The sequence below is a fragment of the Terrapene carolina genome, unplaced genomic scaffold, assembly GCF_002925995.2.
Source record: "Terrapene carolina triunguis isolate 2854851 unplaced genomic scaffold, T_m_triunguis-2.0 Scaffold422, whole genome shotgun sequence".
Lineage (NCBI taxonomy): Eukaryota > Metazoa > Chordata > Testudines > Emydidae > Terrapene > Terrapene triunguis.
Genome location: NW_020664773.1, coordinates 567,086 through 589,892, shown reverse-complemented (window position 1 = coordinate 589,892; position 22,807 = coordinate 567,086). Strand labels below are relative to the sequence as shown.

General features: G+C 48.0%; 1 protein-coding gene across 2 annotated transcripts in view; it reads right to left on the bottom strand.

Annotated features, from left to right (window-relative positions):
* Nucleotides 1-3,486: 3,486 nt before the first annotated feature.
* ARHGEF39 (Rho guanine nucleotide exchange factor 39) overlaps nucleotides 3,487-22,807 on the bottom strand; it is a 75,628-nt gene continuing 56,307 nt past the window's right edge. For both annotated transcript variants that reach the window (XM_026658262.2, XM_026658263.2), the window contains exons 8-11: nucleotides 7,814-8,043; nucleotides 4,939-5,027; nucleotides 4,579-4,695; nucleotides 3,487-3,938 (exon numbers count right to left, since the gene is read on the bottom strand). In XM_026658262.2, coding sequence (XP_026514047.1) covers nucleotides 4,587-4,695; nucleotides 4,939-5,027; nucleotides 7,814-8,043 — 428 coding nt within the window. In that variant the 3' untranslated portion in view covers nucleotides 3,487-3,938; nucleotides 4,579-4,586. The remainder of the gene's footprint in view (nucleotides 3,939-4,578; nucleotides 4,696-4,938; nucleotides 5,028-7,813; nucleotides 8,044-22,807) is intronic.

Genomic DNA, 22,807 nt, shown 5'->3' with positions numbered 1-22,807 from the left:
TCCTTCCAATCTGACACCATTCCATTAATAGTGACTCTTTAAGAATAATAAACTAACAACTTTAATATCCCATGTGCTGCAAAGAGCTGCTGGAGACATATTAAAGAGCCACTTGCAGCTCACTAGCCTCAGTCTGAGGATCACTGGTTTACAGGAATAGATCAGTTGGTAGGTATCTAGGATAGCCACAGCCTTACTAATAGCAGATGTGGGAGAGGCCTCCATGAACCCTACAGTGACTGTTAACTTCAATTAACATGAAACGGACCTAACTAGTGCCTTCAGAACTACCAAAAGTGTTATTTACTCCTCATAACACTAGAACTAAGGATCACCAAATGAAATTAATAGGCAGCAGGTTTAAAACAAACAAAGGAAGTATTTTGTCACACAATGCACAGTCAACTTATGGAACTCTTTGCCAGAGGATGTTGTGAAGGCCAATACTATAAAGGGTTCAAAAAAGAACTAGATAAGTTCATGGAGCATAGGTCCAACAATGGCTATTAGCCAGGAAGGGCAGGGATGCAAAACCATGCTCTGAAGTGTCCCTAGCCTCCTTTTGCCAGAATCTGGAAATGGGCGACGGGATGGATCACTTGATGATTACCTGTTCTGTTCATTCTCTCTGAAGCACCTGGCATTGGCAATGGGGGCTAGATAGACCATTTGTCTGACCCAGTATGGCCATTCTTATATTCTTAATAGACTGTATGATCATCCCTGGCCACTTGGATCACTCTTGCCTTCTTCATTATTAATCATAAGTGTTCCTTTCCTAGATAAATATAGGGAAGAGGCAACATCTTATAACCTAATTCTGACTTTGACTGTAAACAGATGAGTTTTTTTAATGTACAGTTTATGCTAATGAAGCATTTCTTCCAGCAGCACACGTGCTGTTATTTATGTTGTATATTTATGCTGATCTAAGGCTACAGTTTAAAAATGAGTTCTGGGCAAGGACACACTCTCTTTACTGAATACTGCACCATCAAGTCCATTTCTCACTGGTGCCTGTAGATGCTACTGCAGTACAAATCACATGCACTAACCTAATAAAGAGAACTTGACATGCTGGTGTATGAAGCGGGGGGGGGGGGGGGGATTTAAGCATTTGTCTACATGGAAAATGCTAGTGCTTGTTCAACATAAGGGTGACTGTAAAACTGTCCTTGTGGCTACAGTGCTGTGCTTGTTTTTAACTTAGTGACACAAACACTTTAATAGAATCATAGAATATCAGGGTTGGAAGGGACCTCAGGAGGTCATCTAGTCCAACCCCCTGCTCAAAGCAGGACCAATCCCCAACTAAATCATCCCAGCCAGGGCTTTGTCAAGCCTGACCTTAAAAACCTCTAAGGAAGGAGATTCCACCGCTTCACCACCTTCCTAGTGAAAAAGTTTTTCCTAATATCCAACCTAAACCTCCCCCACTGCCTCCATGAACCCTTTCACAAGAACCTTCTGAGATTTAGATTAAATCTCAGGAAGGTTTTCAAAAGGAGGTTGGAGAGCCATCTGTCTTGGATGGCTTAGACACAACAAATCCCGCATCTTGGCAGGGGTTAAACTAGATGACCATTGTGGTCCCTTCTAACCCATCCTTATCACTAAGGTCACACTTTGAGAGAACAGCAACTATTAGACAAGCCAAGATGCTGCTATTACAGAACATGGGAGACAGATCAGTTCAGACTTCTGGTTCACCTAAATTACTACCAAATGCTTCAGAAAAAGGAGTTGGCTGAAGTAGTGAACTATGACATAACTTTTGTATAAGGGAAGTATCCTTAACCCATGTCTGAGATTAGCTTGTGATCTGAATGCTAATGTAACTCTGACTGTTCTTTTTATCCTTCTAAGTATACATTTTCCTTTTAAATTCCAACTAAGCTCTTGGCTACTATGGTAGTGAGTTTGAAAGGTTATGCATGCATTCTATAAGAACATAAGAGTGGCCATACTGGGTCAGACCAAAGGCTCATCTAGGCCTAGTATCTTGTCTTCCAACAGTGGCCAATGCCAGGTGGCCCAGAGGGAATGACCAGTACAGGTAATCATCCCATGAGCCATCCAATCGCCCATTCCCAGCTTCTGGCAAAGAGAGGCTAGGGACACCATCCCTGCCCATCCTGGCTAATAGCCATTGACAGACCTATCCTCCATGAACTTATCTGGTTCTGTTTTTAACCCTGTTACATTCTTGGCCTTCACAACATCCTCTGGCAAAGAGTTCCACAAGTTGACTGTGCGTTGTGATGAAATACTTCCTTTTGTTTGTTTTAAACCTGCTGCCTCTGTTCCCCTTACGTCTTGGTGAGAGGGCCAAAAGCTCCGTTAACATTGTAAATAGACTACAGTAACTCCTCGCTTAACGTTGTAGTTATGTTTCTGAAAAATGCGACTTTAAGCGAAACGGTGTTAAGTGAACCAATTTCCCCATAAGAATTAATGTAAATAGAGGGGGTTAGGTTCCAGGGAATTTTTTTTCCCCAGACAGAAGACTATATAAAAAAATATAGACAGTATAACAATTTAATACTGTACACAGCAATGATGATTGTGAAGCTTGGTTGAGGTGGTGGAGTTAGAGGGTGGAAGAGGGTGGGATATTTCCCAGGGAATGCCTTACTGCTAAATGATGAACTAGCACTCGGCTGAGCCCTCAAGGGTTAACACGTCGTTAATGTAGCCTCACACTCTACAAGGCAGAATGGAGGGAGGGGAGACAGCATGACAGAGAGAGACACGCATTGCCCTTTAAGTATGCTGACACCACTCTAAAGTACATTGCCTTTTTAAGTAGATCAGCAAGTTGAGACAGCTGCTGTTGCCAGCAAGCTCCCTCAGTCTTGAGCCCCTCCCCCCCCACCTCTGTGGAGAGGAACACCTTGACATTAGCACCTCTCTTCCCCCTCACACAGCAAGCAGGAGGTTCCCGGGAGCAGCTCCAAGGCAGAGGGCAGGAGCAGCACAGGGCAGTGAGGGGAGGGAGGGACAGCTGAACTGCCCAGCAATTGATAGGCGGCTGCCTCACAGGGAACTTAGGGGAGCTGCCTCTCCATGCTGGTTCTAAGCCCCCACCAGCTGGCTCCAATGGGCTGCTCTTTCTGCAAGCAGTGGACAAAGCAGGTGGCTGCCAAACAACGTTATAAGGGAGCACTGCGCAACTTTAAATGAGCATGTTCTCTAATTGATCAGCAACGAAACAACGTTAACCAGGACGATGTTAAGTGAGGAGTTACTGTATTTCACAGGGACTGTGGTGGGAACTAGAAATAAAAGGTCACTGAGTGCACAGCTGGTGGAGCTTGTGTAGTTTCTGCAGGGAAGAAGACAGGGGTAGAGTGGGCCTGTTACAGTCTTATACTGCCCAGGGGATAATGTCAGTTTATTATTTTAAATAGTTATCCAAGCATTTCAACAAACCACAGTGGATTAGATAAAACAATAAAACAAGTTTATTAACTACAAAGATGGATTTTGAGTATGAGTAATGAGCCATAAAAGTCAGAAGTGGTTACAAGAAAAATAAAACAATCACTGGTACCTAACAATAGATTATATTCAAAACAAAGATTTCTCACCACATGCTTTCAGCAGTCTTGCTGACCAAACTCTACATAAGGACCCCTTCCCCAGAGTCCAATGGCTGCTTCCTTTGTTTTGTCAGATGCAGAAAATGTGATGGGAAGGGAGAGAGTCTCTTCTGCCCCCTTTGGGAGCATTTCCAGCTGGGATCAAGGTGACAGGCCATTTGTGTGGAAGGAACTCCATGCTATTTTTTTGCTAAGATACAGATTTTTGCCCGTCCCCTTTCCTGCCAAAGAATGACCATTTAGCAGGTAATGTCCATCAGCCTTGTTTACACCTGGCTGAGGTATCAGCTTGCCCTTTGTCGCTGACGAACTGCTTTGGCCACTCCCCAGACTTATCTGGAAAATATACTTTTATAGTCACAATCTCAGCTTATGCTTGTAACGTCACATATAATGCTGCTTCGTGCATTTTGCCATGATACTACTGATAAATTACAAGTTTTTTAAATGAAATCTTAAAAGGCATACTGGTACAAACATTATTACAGTAGTATGTAGGGTGTGAACACAAGGGTATCATCTGTCACATAGGTCCACTCTTTGTGTATCCCCACAATACACACACCTAAGTTCCCTCTAAGCTGCGTGACTGTGCAGCAGAAGTGCCCTGCCGGAGCCACCATGGCTGGGGAGAGGCACCTCTCCCCAGCCCCGAGCTGCTGTGCTGAGAGAGGGCTGGGGGGAGTCCTCTCTCCCTGCTGCAGTCCCAGGGCAGCGTACACCCCAAACCCCCCCACCCCAGAGCCTGCAACCCCAGCAGGAGCCCACACCCCAACTCTCTGCCCCAGCCCTGAGCCCCATCCCACACCCCAAACCCCTCATCCCTGGCCACGCTCCAGAGCCCTCACCCACCCACACTCTAACCCTCTTCCCCAGCCCTGAGTCCCACCCCTGCCACACATCACCTCCATTTTGGTGCACTTAAAATTAATTCCGTACATGGACGTAAAAAATTAAAGGGAACATTGACACACACCTTTGCTCTCAAAAATCCTGGCATGTTTCCTGGACTGTGTGGGCATCTCTTGAGCTGACAGGTTGTTCTGTCAGGTATTCCTTCTGGTGTACAAATGTGGGCCTGGCTTTCAGCTGCCTAGGGAAAAGAACAAACGAGGAAAAACCCACTCTAACGTTTTGTTCACCCACACCATGAGATTATTCCTTCTAAGGCTTGCCTTCGGAGTCAAAGCCTGGTACTATAGCCACTCATCTTGTGGATACCCTTCCAGAAGCCCACATGATCACTTTGGTGCACTGTCCCACCTCCTACACCACAAGTACACATTAAGAGAAAAAAATGTCACCTATTGAACAACAGAAAGCAGAGGAGACCTACCTGATAGCAGTTGTCAGATTCAGATACCAGTTGTTAATATCCTCCTGGTTGCTCGACATCAGCAGCAGTGTCTTGTGGGGAAAGGAGAGCTGAAAGAAGAGAACATAAGAATAGCTACTCTTGGTCAGACCAATGATCCCTCTAGCCCAGTATGTCTTCCAGCAGCAGCCAGGGCCAGATGTTTCAGAGGGAAGGAACAGAACAGAAGGAGAAAGGCGTTGAGTCCAACACCCATCTTTAACGTTTCCTTTGCCCCAGACAGCAGCCCTGCCACAGAAACAACCAGCACCTCATTCCATCCTACACATTTCTGTAATCTTCCTTTTGCAATAGAAAAACAACAGGGCTGTCCAGCTCCAGGCTACACTGGCACAGGAACAGACCTGCCCTTCTCTGTTCCGTTCCAGCCAGGGCCGGCTCCAGGCACCAGCTTAACAAGCAGGTGCTTGGGGCAGCCAAGGGAGAGGGGCGGCACCTGCGGCAATTCGGGGGTGGCAGGTCCCTCACTCCCTCTAGGAGCGAAGGAGCTGCCGCTGAACTGCCGCCGCCGACTGCGGCTTTTTCCCCCCCCCCCAATTGCCGCCGGCGATGGCGGCTTTTTTTGTTGTTGTTGTTGCTTGGGGCAGCAGAAATGCTGGAGCCGGCCCTGGTTCCAGCTGCAGATCTCAAAATACTTCACACAATTAAATATTCCTCCCAGCACCCTATGGAGGTAGTAAGTCAATGCCACCCTTGATACTCTCTCTGTTCATACTCCAGTATCTGTCCCTTAGTCCACACTGCCCCACTGAATAGAACATCCTTGTTATCCAATCTATCACCTACCCCAAGTTCAAGTTGCAGTCAGACTCTACTTCCCCCATACAGCTCGTAAGGAGTGATCCAAAAGAAACCCTCTCTAAAGGTAGTCCCTCTTCTGGCCTTCCCACCACGTCCCATCTTGCCTGCCTTTGCCACAGAGCTCTCCATAGAGCAGGGATTTTCACAATGGTGTCTTATACACAGAGTGCAGTCACTGCTTAAATATAATCCCTTGTAATGGGGCTGGCTGCATGCCATGTGCCCCGTCATGGCCTTGGGGCTACGCTACGGGCAGCCTCTCTCAGATTCCCCCTCAAATGGTTTCTTGAACTTCACATAGGCTTTTCTTGTCCATTCACCACCCCTTCTGGGGACATGTGTCTATTATGCGAACAAACTTGAAGTTCAAAAAAGCCCCTGCAAGTTCCAAAACAGTCCATTGGTTTTACCTTCTTGTTGGGTCCCCAGGCGTTTCCTGGCTATAGTCTCAGCAGGGAAACCCCACATCCCAGATCTTTTGGCTAGAGCCTACTCACTCTCAGCAGTCTCCAATTTACCCTGTGCCCAGGCCTGCATGCCTGGGGCCTTTCCTACATTGGCAGGCCACATGCAGGCCCTATGTGGCTGGAGCCTCAGGTTTCTAGCTTTGGCTTCCAAATCCCCTGGTGTCAAGGTCTTCTCTGTAGGAGCCTCTTTCTTCTTTCAGTTTATTGAGCTTCACCCTTCACTGCAGCCACTTGTACTTTATATAAGGGATTACCTGATCTAAGCCAGGTGTGCCGCTGTACTAATAAGGGCTGGCTAGCCCCAGGCCCTCCAGCTCTTACGGAGCAACCCCTGCTGTTACAGCGCTATGTCAACAGGAGAGCTTCTCCGGCTGACATAATTCACCTCCCCAAGAAGCGGTAGCTAACTGTTGTGGAAGCAGAGAAAGAACTGACAGGAAGGAGATGCTGACAGGAAAAGCTCTCCTCTCGGCATAGGGGCATCTTCATTTACAGATTTACTTTATACGTTGAGAAACTAGCCCAGAAAGGAAGCCTCTTGCTCAGTGTCACAGAGCAAGTCTGTGGTGAATCCAGTAGAGCCCAGAGGACCTCACTCCCTGTACTTCATTTTAATAGCTACAGAGGGTCCTAGACTAGTCTTAAAGGTGCCACAGGACCCTCTGTTGCTTTTCACAGATTCAGACTAACACGGCTACCCCTCTGATACTTGACACCATGCATTTTAATGTGGCTCTCTTCTCAGAGGTAACTATAAATGGCAGCATAGGGTCTTAGTTTAAATGTAAATAGAGCAATTTGCTTTAGCATTATTGGGACAAGTCAGGAGATGTTTTTCTAACTGTAGGCACTTCAAATGACCTCTGGGATGCTTCTACCCAAGGCATTATAACCCCTAACAGGAGAAGCCCTTGCAGCCAAAAGGCAGATCCTTCACTGAAAAGACATGGGGGAAGAAATAAAAGCAGCCAGGAGGAGGAGCTCCACCCTTGGCACCAGTTCCAAAGAATCTCTCCACATCTGGCAGAATTTCAGATGAGCCAAAGCCCTAGTGACCATTCTGTTGCCTTTTACTTACCATGCTGCCTTGGGGCCAGTTTGGAAGTAGCCTCTTTGTGGATGCACTGGGGACAGCACAATGAGCAGAGCCCAGGCACTGCTTTCTCTGTGCACTCCTAAGGGGGCAAGGGGCCATGCCCCTACCCTGAGCAAACCAAGTACAGCAGTGGGAGCAGGCTGCACACCAGGGAGGTCAGAGAGGAACTGTGCCTCCCACAGAGGTGATGTGGGCTCTTCACTCCCTCACTCTTCCATCTGCAGTGAAGCTTATCTAGCACAATCTAGCTCTTTATATTTATCATTGCCACTATTTTACCTTCTCTAGTCTGCTGCTCCTGCAGCAATTAAGACACTCACCTTGGCTCTCCCCATCAGTGCCTCAGCCACAGGGGTCAGTTACACCCACTATCCTCTCTCACATTAATTCTATTTTAGATCAGGATGTTTTTGTGGGCGGGGGCAAAAATGAGGGCTGTAGGAGCTGCAGCCAGAAACGGAGAGAAACTTACACTGAGCAGCCCTCCTTGGCTCTGGGTATGGCCAAACACTTTATCCACTGTGCACTGGCTAAGTGGATAGACTGCCTGGCAAGAAAACTTGTCCGAGTTCAGGGGATGCAGAGGGTGGCAGGGCTTTGTCGCAACCAAGATATCGGAGAAGAGGAAGAACATCTTACGCTTCACTTCTTCACCCTTTGTGGGCACCACCATGAGCCAGCCTTCTTGGATATACCAGCGCCCTGGTTGTGTGGGGGGAAAAGCACAACTGTGAGATGGGACTCAATCGTGACACAGGCAATATCAATTGAAGGAATAAAGTAAACTACTCATACAGATTACTGGGTTTTAAATAAACTATTAATCACTCAGGAAATAGCCCTCGATGTGACTTAGGGCAGTGTGATGAAACCTCTGCTCAATGTGCAGAAAGTGCTCAGAAAAAGCATGCAGGCATGAATAAAAAATGTTCTATGCATGTGGAGTGATACTGAATTATAATGTCATTATAAAAGTAATGGGACACCCCACCTGGCGTATTGTGTTCAGATATGCTCACCCTACTTCAAAATGAATGTAACAGAAATAGAAGGGTTGAGAGATTGACTGTTTACCTTAAAGAAAAGAGGACTAAGGGGTTCTTCTTCAAGTGCTTGTTCATGTCGATTCCAATCAGGTGTGTGCACGCGCACATGCACGTTGGCTGGAAGATTTTTCCCTTAGCAGCATCCATCGGGTCGGCCTGGGCGCCCTCTGGAGTCACGCCCTCATGGCGCCTAATATATAGCCCTGCCAACCCGCCACCCCTTCAGTTCCTTCTTACCGCCAGTGACGGTGGCTGGAACTTCCCTTGGCTCTCGCTCAGCAAGTTCTCTTCGTTATTCTGTGTGTATAGTTAGTTAGATAGTTAATACCAGTTAAAAGTTTAGTATAGTGTAGTAGTTGAGGAGTTCCTCCCCCACCCTGGCCCCAGCGCCGTGGCATGCCGCGGTCCCTGGGATTTAAGAACTGTGTGGCTTGCGCCAAGCGCATGCCTAAGAGTGATCCACACTCATCATGTCTTGGGTGCCTGGGGGAGACCCATCAGAAAGATTGTTGCAAGATCTGCTGCGAGTTCCGCCCGAGAATACTTAAAGAATGGGAACAGCGGCTGAAGGTGATCCTCATGGAGGCAGCTTTGTGCCCCCACTCCGACCTGGGCTCGAGAGACCCGACCCTGACAACGTTGTCCTTGACACGGAGTGCCCCCGGCACCGTTGGCGACTTCGGTGCCGAGGAAGGACTCCTCCAGGGACGTTCGGCACCGCCATGGCTCCTCACAGGGCCCATCTGATAGTAGGCACCGCTCCCATTCGCCAGTGCTGCAAAAGAAGAAAAAGCCGGACGACCGTTCTCCTCCGGCTAAGCCTCGAGAAGTGCGACCCCAGGCGGGCCACTCCTCGGCGTCTCCTTCCGAGGCCGTGTCGACTCCTGCCCAGGTGAGGCAGTCAAGTCCGGCCCCACCTCGATCTCCGGCGCCTACGCAGTAGCTTCAGCTCCCTCCATGGTGGAAGCATACCAGGCCACCAGAGATCTCCTCCACCTGACGGCACCATTCTCACCTGCCAGGGAGGAACCCTCAGCGCCGATGGAGCCCCATCCTCCGGTGCATTCCAAGGGAAAGCCAGCTATGATGTCGAGGCACTCCCCTTCGCCTTGTCTGTCGGCACCTACATGCTCCGACAGAGAGCCTTCCTGCTCCCCGAGCTCTCGACTTTCGAGGCACCAAGGATCAGCTCCTCCGTGGTCTTCAGTGTCTAAGACCTTGCAGTTGGAGCCCGACTCCTACCGCTCAAGTACGAGTGGAAGCCGTAGAGCGAGGTCGGGCAGAGACGGAAGGGAGCAGCAGGAGTGGCCTCCACAGTGGCAGAATCCGCCTCAGTGGCCCTTCTGGATTCCCTGGGCTTATCACCAGGGTCAGGGAGGAACCCAGGGCCCACACTCAGCAACATCTTCAGTCGCCTCTACTACTGTCGTGCCGCCTTCTGCCGCGCATCCACACCCGGCGCCTACGGTCCTGACGCCTTTCCCTCTGACACCATCGTTGACTCCGGCACCGTGCTCAGCTCCGACTTCGGCACCAGCCTTTACGACGTCGACACACCCGTCTCCCACGCCTGCACCCTTGTCGACGTTGACCTTAATGCAGGCACCTCCGGCCCTGGCGCTGATGTCGGCACCGGGCCCCCCGACCCCGGCGGCTCCTGTGAGCGTGCCGATGCAGATCCTTCCTGTGAGGCTGATGCCGACACTGTCTATGATGCCTTCAGCCCCATCACTGTCATTGGCACCACCTCCTCCAACGGTGCCCTGGGAGTCACATGACCCATCCGGGGCAGGGAGCTTCCACCACCGGCACACGCTTCCTCCTCCTCCTCGCTGGACGAGGCTCTGGCTGGGTCGCCCATAGCTCCTGCGTTAGAGGACAACAGAGTTCTACAGCAGTTGCTCTGCAGGGCTGCCCAAGGCTTGGGCATCAAGGCTAAGGAGGTGGTTGAGGACACGTATCCTATGGTGGACATCCTAGCACCCTCGGGGCCCTCACGGATAGCGTTACCCCCATAAAGATGGTGGTGGACGCCACCAAAACTCTCTGGCAGACACCGGCATCTCTGCTACCCACTGCCAAACGCAATGAGCGCCGCTATTTCGTCCCTTCCAGAGGCTTTGAGCATCTCTACTCCCATCCGCCTCTGGACTCATTGGTCGTTGACGCGGCTAACCAGCGGGAGAGACAAGGTTTCCAAGGTTCTTCCCCAAAGAACAGGGACAGTAAACGCTTGGACCTCATGGGTAGGAAAATGTACTCCACCGGTGGTTTACAACTCTGTATTGCTAACCCGCAAGCCATTGTGAGTAGGTACTGTTATACCACTTGTGCTTCCATGGCTAAGTTCATGGAGCTCGTCCCTTCGGACTCTCGGTCTGAGTTCACCACCTTGGTGGAAGAAGGGAAATTAGTCTCCCACGCTTCACTGCTGGCAGCCTTAGACGCTGCAGATGCTGCCACAAGAGTCATGGCGACGGGGTGGCTATGTGACGGGGGGCCTGGTTGCAAGTCTCAGGGCTACCCTACGAAGTCCAAACAAACGATTCAGGACCTCCCATTTGAGGGCGACACTGTTTTCCCTGTTTTCAGAGGAGATGGACAAACGGCTCCACAGCCTAAAAGATTCCCGAGCCTCCCTCAGATCCCTGGGCTTGCATACCCCTGCCACTCAGCGGAGACACTTCTGTCCAAAACCCCCTCAAAGGTTCCAGCAGCAGAACCGCCAGGACAACTCTAGGAGGAGGAACTGGAGCGGTAGGAGAAGACAACATCCCTCCGCTAATCAGGGTCAGCCCAAACCGCCCTCTGGCCCTAAACCGGCATTTTGAAGATGCGGTCGAGGACGGTGCACCAGTCCAGAGACTGAATTCACCCCGCCTTACTTTTTCCTCCTGACTATCCCCTTTCTACCGTGCATGGTCCCATACAACTTCGGACCGCTGGGTGCTTCGCACGGTAGAGGAGATACTCCATCCAATTCTGTGCCCTCCCGCCCTTCCACCCCCCTTCCCCGTCCTTCTTCAAGGGACCCTTCTCATGAGCAACTTCTCATTCAGGAGGTGCAGTCGCTTCTAGTACTAGGGGCGGTGGAGGAGGTTCCACTGGAGCACAGGGACGAAGGTTTCTATTCTCGCTATTTCCTAATACTGAAGGCCAAAGACGGCCTAAGGTCTATCCTGGACCTCCGCGACCTCAACAAGTTTGCGAGGAAACTCAGATTCCGCATGGTCTCCTTGACCTCCATTATCCCTTCACTCTCAGCAGACTAGTATGCCACCCTCGACTTGAAGGACGCGTATTTTCACATAGCAATAGCGCAAAACAACAGAAAGTACTTCAGGTTTGTGATCAACGGTTCCCATTACCAATTTGCTGTCCTCCCTTTCGGCCTGTCAGCAGCACCTCAAGTCTTCGCCAAGTGCATGGCAGTCGTTGCCGCCTTTCTGCGGAAACATCAGGTACAGGTGTTCCCATACCTCGATGACTGGCTGATCAAAGGCCGATCCAGGGCTCAGGTGGAATTCATCAGAGCCACCTTCGAGAATCTGGGCCTCCAGCTGAACGAGGTGAAATCGACTCTGTCCCCGGTCCAGAGCATAGAGTTCATAGGGGCGGTTCTAGACTCAACCCAAGCCAGAGCATTCCTCCCACAGGCGAGATTCCAGGCTCTCGACGCCATGATCCAGGGACTCAGGCAGTTCCCCACCACCACCACCGCGAGAAATTGTCTCAAACTGCTTGGCCATATGGCGGCCGATAGGTACGTGGTTCGGAACGCCACACTCAGGCTTCGGCTGCTTCAGTTATGGCTTGCATCAGTGTACAGACCTGCCAGGGACAGCTTGGACAGGATTATGACCCTGCCTCACCCCATCCTCAACTGACTCCTGTGGTGGACGGATGCTCACCAGGTGTGCTTGGGAGTCCCCTTCACTGCCCCACAGCCATCCCTGACGCTAGTGACAGACGTGTCGGATTTGGGGTGGGGAGCTCATCTGGGGGACCACAGGACTCAGGGCCTCTGGTCACAGACAGATCTCTGTCTTCATATCAATGTCAGGGAGCTCAGGGTGGTACGCCTAGCGTGTCAGTCATTCCGCCCATATCTAGCAGGTCGATGTCTATCGGTCATGATGGACAGTACGACTGCAAAAAGAACAGGAGTACTTGTACGACTGCAATGTTCTATATCAACAAACGGGGGTGCACGCTCCTCTCCCCTGTGCCAGGAAGCCTTCAGGTTATGGGACTTTTGTATAGAGCACTCAGTCAACAGGCGTCGTACCTTCCAGGGATCCAAAATGAGCTGGCAGACAGCCTAAGCAAGTCTTTTCACAGCCACGAGTGGTCCCTTCACCCGGACGTTGCATCTTCGCTCTTCCAGATGTGGGGCTGTCCCCTGATCAACCTCTTCACCACACAACACAACAGGAAGCGTCAGCAGTTCTGCTCCTTCCAGAATTACAGTCCGGGCTCCACAGCGGACGCGTTTCTCCTCCATTGGGGGCGGGGGGACGCTTCTATACGCCTTCCCACCCATACCACTCGTCCACAAGGTCCTGCTCAAGATTCGCAGAGACTGGGCTCAGGTAATTCTCATAGCACCAGCTTGGCCCCACCAGCATTGGTACACGTCTCTCCTAGACTTGTCAGTGGGAGCCCCGATTACCCTGCCGCTTTTCCCGGACCTTCTCACACAGGATCACGGGCGGCTCCAGCACCCGAACCTGCAGTCACTGCACCTCACAGCCTGGAAGCTCCATGGCTGAATACATTTGAGCTCTCCTGTTCAGAACAAGTCAGACACCTGATTGGAATGGACATGAACAACACATCTCGAAGAACAACAGTTACGAGAAGGTGAGTAACCATTTTAAAATTAGAGGGATACAAAACAATAAAGGGGATAGAAAAAGTAAATCAATCAAGTACTTCTATTCATCCTCTCTCATATAATACAAGGGAAAAGGCAGCAAATTAACATCTATTTCATGCACTGCATCATTAGCCTGGCACTCACTGCCACAAGGCGAAGAGTTTACCAGGGTATTTTAAAAAAAGATTGGGTCTCTGTAAGTACAGTGAGAACATGCACAGCTTTCTTATATTTAACATAAGATAAAAAGGGACATGTTCCCTCCTGGTTCAGGATAAACTAACCTTAAATTGATGGGAATTAGGAAGAAACTTGCCCATGGGTAGGTTATTCATAGATTTTTAAGGCCAAAAGATCCACTGTGATTATCTAGTCTGACCTGCATAACACAGGCCAGAGAATTTCAGCAGCATTTTGTACATCAAGCCTGTAACTTCTGGGTTGAACTAGAACATATATCCTTTAGAAAAAGGCATCCAGTCTTGATGTAAAAACTTCAAATTATGAAGAATCCACCAATGTCCCTTGGCATAGTGTTTTAATTGCTAATTACCCTCACTTAAAAGTTTTCCTTATTTCCACTTGGAATTCGTTTTGTTTCACATTCCAGCCATCAGATCTCACTGTGCCTCTGTTTGCTAGATTCAAGAGCTCCCTGTGACAAAGTGGGAATTTTCTATATTTTTATATTAAAAAACAAAAAACAAACAAAAAAAACAACAACAACGAGTACTTGTGGCACCTTAGAGACTAACAAATTTATTTGGGCATAAGCTTTCGTGGGCTAGAACACACTTCATCAGATGCATGGAGTGGAAAATACAGTAGGAAGATAGATAGATATATACACACACATAGTACATGAAAAGATGGGGGTTGCCTTACCAATTCTAACGAGACAATTCAATTAAAGTGGGCTATTCTCAACAGGAGGAAGAATCACTTTTGTAGTGGTAATCAGGGTGGCCCATTTCAAAGAGTTGACAAGAAGGTGTGAGTAACAGTAGGGGAAAATTAGCATGGGGAAATTAGTTTTTAGTTCTTGTAATGACCCATCCACTCCCAGTCTTCATTCAGGCCTAATTTGATGGTGTCCAGTTTGCAAATTAATTCTAGTTCTGCAGTTTCTCGTTGGAGTCTGTTTTTGAAGTTTTTTTGATATATGTGATATATGCCATCATGTGCCAGCAATGCCCCTCTGCCATGTACATTGGCCAAACCGGACAGTCTCTACGCAAAAGAATAAATGGACACAAATCAGACGTCAAGAATTATAACATTCCAAAACCAGTCGGAGAACACTTCAACCTCCCTGGACACTCAATAACAGACCTAAAAGTGGCAATTCTTCAACAAAAAAACTTCAAAAACAGACTCCAAGGAGAAACTGCAGAACTGGAATTAATTTGCAAACTGGACACCATCAAATTAGGCCTGAATGAAGACTGGGAGTGGATGGGTCATTACAAGAACTAAAAACTAATTTCCCCATGCTATTTTTCCCTTACTGTTACTCACACCTTCTTGTAACTGTTTGAAATGGGCCACCCTGATTACCACTACAAAGGTGATTCTTCCTCCTGTTGATAATAGCCCACTTTAATTGAATTGTCTCGTTAGGATTGGTAAGGCAATCCCCATCTTTTCATGTACTATCTATATAGATATCTATCTTCCTACTATATTTTCCATGCATCTGATGAAGTGGGTTCTAGCCCACGAAAGCTTATGCCCAAATAAATTTGTTAGTCGCTAAGGTGCCACAAGGACTCCTTGTTGTTTTTGCTGACACAGACTAACACGGCTACCACTCTGAAACCTATATTTTTATGAAACCCATGTGTGCCTTAGTTTCTCCTATATAGTACATTGTTACCCAGGGGGCAGAAATGGACTGTGCTCTCAGGGCAGGCTAGGAGACATGGGTATGGATGTTGCCTATGAATGGAGCATCTGAAAAGACAATGGCAAATCCAAATCACTAGCATATTGACACCTAGCAACCAAATGACCTAGCAGGAGATGCATTTCCTCGCCTCTTTGCAGGGAAGCTGCAGCTCAAGAACAAAGGTGTGAAGTGGGGAGATTGGTTGGCTGCTGGAAAGAGTCTGGACTCTCCTCTGGAGGCTGAGCAAGGAGGTGAGACTGAGGCCAGGTCTATAATAACAGACCTAGATCAGTATAACTACATTGCTCAAGGGTGTGAAAAATCCACCTAACCTAATCCCTCCAACCTAACCCCACCATGTAGACAGTGCTATGTCGACAGGAGAGCTTCTCCGGCTGACATAGCTACCACCTCTCGGGGAGGTGGATTAACTATGCTGATGGGAAAAGCTCTCCTCTCGGCATAGGGGAATCTTCATTTAAGTGCTACAGCAGCGTAGCTGCATCAGTGCAGCATTTTAAGTGTAGATCTGCCCCGAGACAGACCGAACAATGGGATTCACTACAGCTTAACGGCTTGGGGCTAACCATAATGGTTTATGTTTTAACTTTCATTTCTCTATGTTAACCTAATGGCTTCTTATGCTGTGTTCCAGTTGACTAATAAACCTGACTGTTTTGACAATGCTGTTTGAGTGTCGCTGCAGATGCTTTATGAGGTTGATTAATCCCTGAAAAGTGTACAAGTCTCTACCAGGAATCTATCTAAGTTGGACTTGCTGGACAGAGCTCATGGTGTGAAGCAGCAGTGCTGGAGTCCCAGGAGTACAGTCTAAGGAGGTGGCAAGGCCCCATGACTTGCCCTGGAAGAAGAGTGAGAGCCCTTGGGGAGGGGGAGAGGTGTGTCTGGCAAATTGAAGGGGTTCCTCCAAGAGACTGTCCCCAAGATGGGAGCATAGCACTGATCATATTGATCCGTGACATACCCGATCAGGCATTTTCTCTGTGTAGGTATTTTTAGATCAAATTTAGCTTATACAAGAAAAGGTTGAGAGACTTAAGAAGTTTGCTGTAAGGCAGATTTCCCAGATCTCTAATTCTTGTAGCGCTTCTCTCAGCCCCCTGCAATTTTTCCAATGTGCTTTCCAAAGAATTGACACCAGAATTGGACACAGTAGTCCAGTAGTGCCCTCTGTTCTTGTGTTTATATCACCAAGAATTGCATTTTCCCAGTGGAATGCTGTGAAGAAAACTGCTATGTTCAGTTGTTTATCTACAATGATCTTCAAAGGTGGAATTCACAAGGGGAACGTGGGTGTGGTAATACCTTTATGTCACTTGCTGCCAAGTGGAATTTACAACCCTGTGTTAGGCACCCTGGCTCCCTATACAATGCATACAAAGAGTTAGAGGCCTAAGAATGGGATTCGCAAAAGCCAGCATGCTGAGTGGGGAATCACCTAAGCTAGCCAGTAGGAAATGGCAGAGAGGGGCAAGGCCTCGGTCACAGTGCCTAAGTCCCTTTGAGGGCTGGGGCTTAAATCCAGGCCAGAGGAAGGAGCCTTCCTCTACTTGGGATTCACAGCCATGAACCCTGTCCTCACGTTAGGTGCTTAAGCCAGGTCAGTCCTTTTCCAAGAAAAACTAAAAGGGAAGAAAACACAAAGGGAGGAAAATGGTGGTACCACACTTTCAGGTAAGTGCTCTAACTACTGGTCTACCATGTGGGAGACCTAGGTTCAGTTTCCTCCTCTGCCTGATGCAGAGAAGGGATTTGAACTTGAGTCTCCCCTTTGCTGGTAGGGTGCTCTAACCACTGGGATATGGGTTAGTGTTATTCCGGGAAAGGGCTCTCAGTCTCTTCTGTTGAAGCTATTCCACTGTGTGTAAATGTATAAAAGATTCCAGAAATGTCACTCTGAAGCCTAAAATGTCTGTTGTGTCAACGTTAAATGAAGGAAACCACTACAAGCATGGTTGTGAGCTTATGCTGTTCAAAATACCACCAGGCTGAATCGTCACGGTCTAACAAATTTATTTGAGCATAAACTTTCGTGGGCTACAGCCCACTTCTTCGGATGCATAGAATGGAATATTGAGGAGATATATATACACATGCAGAGAGCATGAAAAGGTGGGAGTTGTCTTACCAACTCTGAGAGCCCAATTAAGTAAGACAAAAAAACTTTTGAAGTGATAATCAAGATAGCCCAGTACAGACAGTTTGATAAGAAGTGTGAGAATACTTACATGGGGAGATAGATTCAATGTTTGTAATGGCTCAGCCATTCCCCGTCTCTATTCAAGCCTAAGTTGATTGTATCTAATTTGCATATCAATTCAAGCTCAGCAGTTTCTCGTTTCATCTGACATCAGGAATAACATTCAAAAACCAGTAGGAGAACACTTTAACCTGTCTGGTCATTCAATGACAGACCTGCGGGTGGCAATTTTGCAACAGAAAAGCTTCAAAAACAGACTCCAACGAGAAACTGCTGAGCTTGAATTGATATGCAAACTAGATACAATCAATTTAGGCTTGAATAGAGACTGGGAATGGCTGAGCCATTACAAACATTGAATCTATCTTCCCATGTAAGTATTCTCACACTTCTTATCAAACTGTCTGTACTGGGCTATCTTGATCATCACTTCAAAAGTTTTTTTTCTCTTACTTAATTGGTCTCTCAGAGTTGGTAAGACAACTCCCACCTTTTCATGCTCTCTGTATGTGTATATATATCTCCTCAATAGATGTTCCATTCTATGCATCCGAAGAAGTGGGCTGTAGCCCACGAAAGCTTATGCTCAAATAAATTTGTTAGTCTCTAAGGTGCCACAAGTACTCCTGTTCTTTTTGTGGATACAGACTAACACGGCTGCTACTCTGAAACCTGTCATCACGGTCTGTTATTGTCCAGTTTATAAGTTCTCAGCCATTTTGACTTTATGCATTACACCAATGCAGTATACAGCTATGCTAAGGCTGTAGCTATGCCAAAAGTCCTAGACCACTGCGATATCAAATGTAACTCAACCAATCATCACCCTTACTCTACAGCTAATTTGCATGCAACAGTTTTATTGGTTATATGAGGGAGCCTGCACAGATGGTGGATTACTTAGCCCAGCTGCCACATCCAAGTGCTCAACCACCATCTACACAAATCCACAAAATCTCCCAATACAACACCCACCAGACAAATCAATACAACCATCCATACATTGACGCAACCAGCACACACAATAACCCCCATGTAGGATTTATTTTAAATTGACTGGATCGTCTTGTGTTAAACTATAGTGTCTCTAGAGAGTAAGCTCAGCCCCTGTTGTACTAGTTTTCAGATCAATAGGGAGAAAGTTACCCTTTAGGATTCTTTTAGATTGGGAGAGTGAGGAGCACATGAAGAATGAATACAGTGACCACAAACACATGTACAAGCAAAAAGATTTTGTTCGTATTATAAATTACACTCACATGCACATCTAAACAACATGAGAGAGCCCAAGCAATAGCCAATGCCATATTCATACTCACATACCGGATCTCTCATTGACAGGTGGTCATTGATAGAGGGTAGTTCCTGCTGGGGTCATCCCAATGACGTCCACCCTTTGAGTCTTCCCACATTAGCCCATCCAGGGCACCTCTGTCTTGTTCTGATGACACCTAACACCTTATGCATATGCATAAAGGTTCCAACCCTCCTTTTCCTTATCTATTCTTCCCTACCCCATAAATTTTGAAGTGTCCCACTTTTCATACGGTATTCTCTTAGTTCCCTTTATTATTATTAGCATCTTATTAACATTTATGTACATATGTTCCTGTGTTCTGTTCTGTGGTCAGAACAGAACTTCCCATGATCTCCCAATCAGGTACCTTGCAGTCTAGATGGATACATTGTTTTCTGTTTTTTCATAACATCACCTATTGGCACATCCTTTATAGTAATCTTGTAGTTTTATTGGCATAGGATCAATCTTAGGTCACCCACTCAAGACAAGTATCCTTAAGCCTGAAGCCTAGAGTGGCAAAGCTGAAATCATGCAGGCCTTACCTAGTAGGCCTTGCATTACAACCTTGTTTTACTTGTACCTAATACACATCCATCACTCCTAAATACTTTTCAATCTTATACTCCCATAGTCCTATCCTACTTATAACTATTCGTCACACATTGATTACATATGAGTTAACCATGACAATAATACAATTAAATGATAAAAAGCAACTGATTGGCTACACCAAATATCACTCCAAAGCCTCAAATGTCTGTTGAGTCACTGTGAAGCGATGGATACAGCTACAAACAATGGGGGAGAACTCTCTGTTCAAAATAGCAGCAGATTGAATCACGACTGGCATTCATGGTCTGTTACCCTCCAATTTTTAAATTCTCAGCCATTTTTGGTGGGTTTATTTAAACCACATGACTTTAGGAATTACACCCATGTGACAGCATAGGCTTGCAGTTACTTGTAATGAAATATGCATTGGAGAAGGGGACTGAACCTGGATCTGCCTGCTGCATGGGGACTGCCCTAACCCCTGGACTACAGAGACAGCCATTCTAATTCTCTGGTCCAATGTGTATTTGATTATTTTACACACAGTGGAACAGGTTCAACAGGAGAGCCAGAGAGCCCTGCCCCAGAATACCCCATAACTGAGTGGTTAGGGTACTCTCCTGGGAGGTGGGAAGCCACAGTTAAAATCTCTTCTCCACAGCTGGCAGTGGTGGGAATTGAACCTCTCTCTCCCCCACATCCTGAGCGAGTGCCTTAACCACTAGGCTAAGTTATAGCTGTTTCCCCGACTTGTGCCATTTTGTGTAGGTTTAGGGGTACTCCAAGCATGCCTAGTGAATCAGACCCCAAAAGCAAGATAGGAAGGAGAACACCAGTCTGGAGAACACCACTGTCGTTTAGGTGCCAGTTACGGACCAAACTGGTCATCAGTGTCAGGACTGAGGTAGCTTTGTGCACACACAGCCACTTTAATGGCAGAAATTCAAGTGCCTAGGGACTTTAGGCACCTTCAAGGTTAGGAGACAGCCAAGCAAGGGTTCTGCATACACTAGTGGTGCCTAACTGCCACTTTAGGCACCAAGTCCCCCTTCTGAATCCAACTCTAAGTGCTTTCCAGAGTCTCTGGTTTTCAGATTATCAACCTCCATTTCTAATGTATGAGTTTGTACTTGGCTATACACCTCTACCCCGATATAACGCTGTCCTCAGTAGCCAAAAAAATATTACCGCGTTATAGGTGAAACCGCGTTATATCGAACTTGCTTTGATCCGCCGGAGTGTGCAGCCCCCCCCCCGGAGCGCTGCTTTACTGCGTTATATCCGAATTCATGTTATATCGGGCCGCGTTATATCAGGGGTAGAGGTGTACTGAAAAGCCTATATTTTTGTTTGATTTTGCCTAGCTTATCTAGCTACACTGATCACTCATTATTTTCCACCCCACCAGTGTAATTTAGAAACTTATCAGCTGCTGTGGCATAGCTAGGAGTGGAAATTTGGGTGGGCCCCAACTTTCGGGTGAACAAACAATGACAGACTGTGCTACCTCAGCTTCTCCCCTGATGCCACACCCTCTTCCTAGGGCTTTCCCTGCTGAGCTGGGCACGTGTATGGGGTAGCTCAAAAAATGGCAGAGCTGTTGGAGCGTAGCTTTCTGAAGGGCAGACACATAGCGCCGTCCTGGATTTCAGGTGCCCAGGGTGTGCGCAGGGATTTAAATTACTACTTTTGGGGGGCACTTTAAACGCCAGCCCCTCACCCAATGCCCCTGGGCCCTGCTGCTTCCCCCACCCCCCTGGCTCCCACCCCGCTCCCTCCCCCTCCTCCCAGGCTCCAAACACTTACTGGAGGTTGTGGGTGAGAAAGGGACAGAACTCGGCAGGCTTCCCAGGCCCCATCTCGCAGAACTCTTCTGCCAGCCCAGTTTCCCTGCTCTTGGCGCCATCTAGCAGGGCTCAGTGGGAGCGCTAGCTGCGGTGCCTTTCCTAGGCACGTCTCCAGCCACGCTCAGCCCAACTTCCACCATGGCAGAAAGGGGGGAGGAGGGGCTGGGGAAGGGAATCCCAGGGCAGGGGCCGAGGCAGAAACTGCAGGCGGTGGCAGAGATGATTAATGAGGGGGGGGAAGGGGACATGCCCCTGCTCCCCCCCCACCGGCCCACGTTGCTGTGCCCGAGTGATGCTCCGGCCTGCTGTGGCAGCGCAACACCCCTGCTCAGATTTGGGTGGGCCTGGATGCTAAATGAGTGGGCCGGCACACCCGTGGCTATGGCCCTGATCAGTAGTTATGTTCTCTTACAAATCATTAACAACATTAGTCTGCACAGGCACAGAACCCATGCCTTCCTCTAAAGACATTATACTGGCCACGCTTAGAAACAGAAGACTTGACTAGATGGACCATTAGGTTGATCTGGTGTGGCAATTATTGTCAACCAACATTCCTCGATTTTGCCAGTGCACTGCAGAGGCAAAACACCAGTTCCCATGCCACCAGAACATGTTGGAGTCTTGCCTTTTTTGGGGGGGGGGGGGAAGAGGGAGTGAGGTGAGCGCGCATGAGGGATGAAAACACGACTGTCAGCTTTCTCTACTTATTAAAAGATGAGGTGGAGACAGTAGCTACATTTTCCCAAACTAATGTCCATGAGCTACTTTGGATCATTTTCCTGTCCTCACTGCAAGTCATGAATTCCTCCCAATTGAGTGACACCTGCAAGTGCCATTAACCTGCTACTTACCTCCACTTCCAGGTCATTAAATGAAGATTGTGAATCCAGCCAGGCAGTCCCATTCCCTGGGGGCCCACTAGTCACCTCTCCCCATAATTTGCCATTTATCATACCACAGTACAAATAAGCGATGGTCACGTTAACACCACCCTGTACCGAAAACCCACCGACCGCTATGCTTACCTTCATGCCTCCAGCTTCCACCCCAGACACACCACACAATCTATCGTCTACAGCCAAGCGCTGAAGTACAACCGCATCTGCTCCAACCCCTCAGACAGAGACCAACACTTACAAGATCTTCACCAAGCATTCTCAAAACTACGATATCCGCACAAGAAAATAAGGAAACAAATCAACAGAGCCAGACGTGTACCCAGAAGCCTCCTGCTACAAGACAAGCCCAAGAAAGAAACCAACAGAACTCCACTGGCCATCACCTACAGTCCTCAGCTTAAACCTCTCCAATGCATCATCAGTGATCTACAACCCATCCTGGACAATGATCCTTCGCTTTCACAGACCTTGGGAGGCAGGCCAGTCCTCGCCCACAGACAATCCGCCAACCTTAAACATATTCTCACCAGCAACCGCACACTGCACCATAACAACTCTAACTCAGGAACCAATCCATGCAACAAACCTCGATGCCAACTCTGCCCACATATCTACACCAGCATCATCATCACAGGTCCTAACCAGATCAGCTACATCATCACCGGTTCATTCACCTCCACGTCCACCAATGTTATATATGCCAACATGTGCCAGCAATGTCCCTCTGCTATGTACATTGGCCAAACTGGACAGTCACTACGTAAAAGGATAAATGGACACAAGTCAGATAGCCTGCACAACATGCGGCCCGCGTGGGCTCACTGTGCGGCC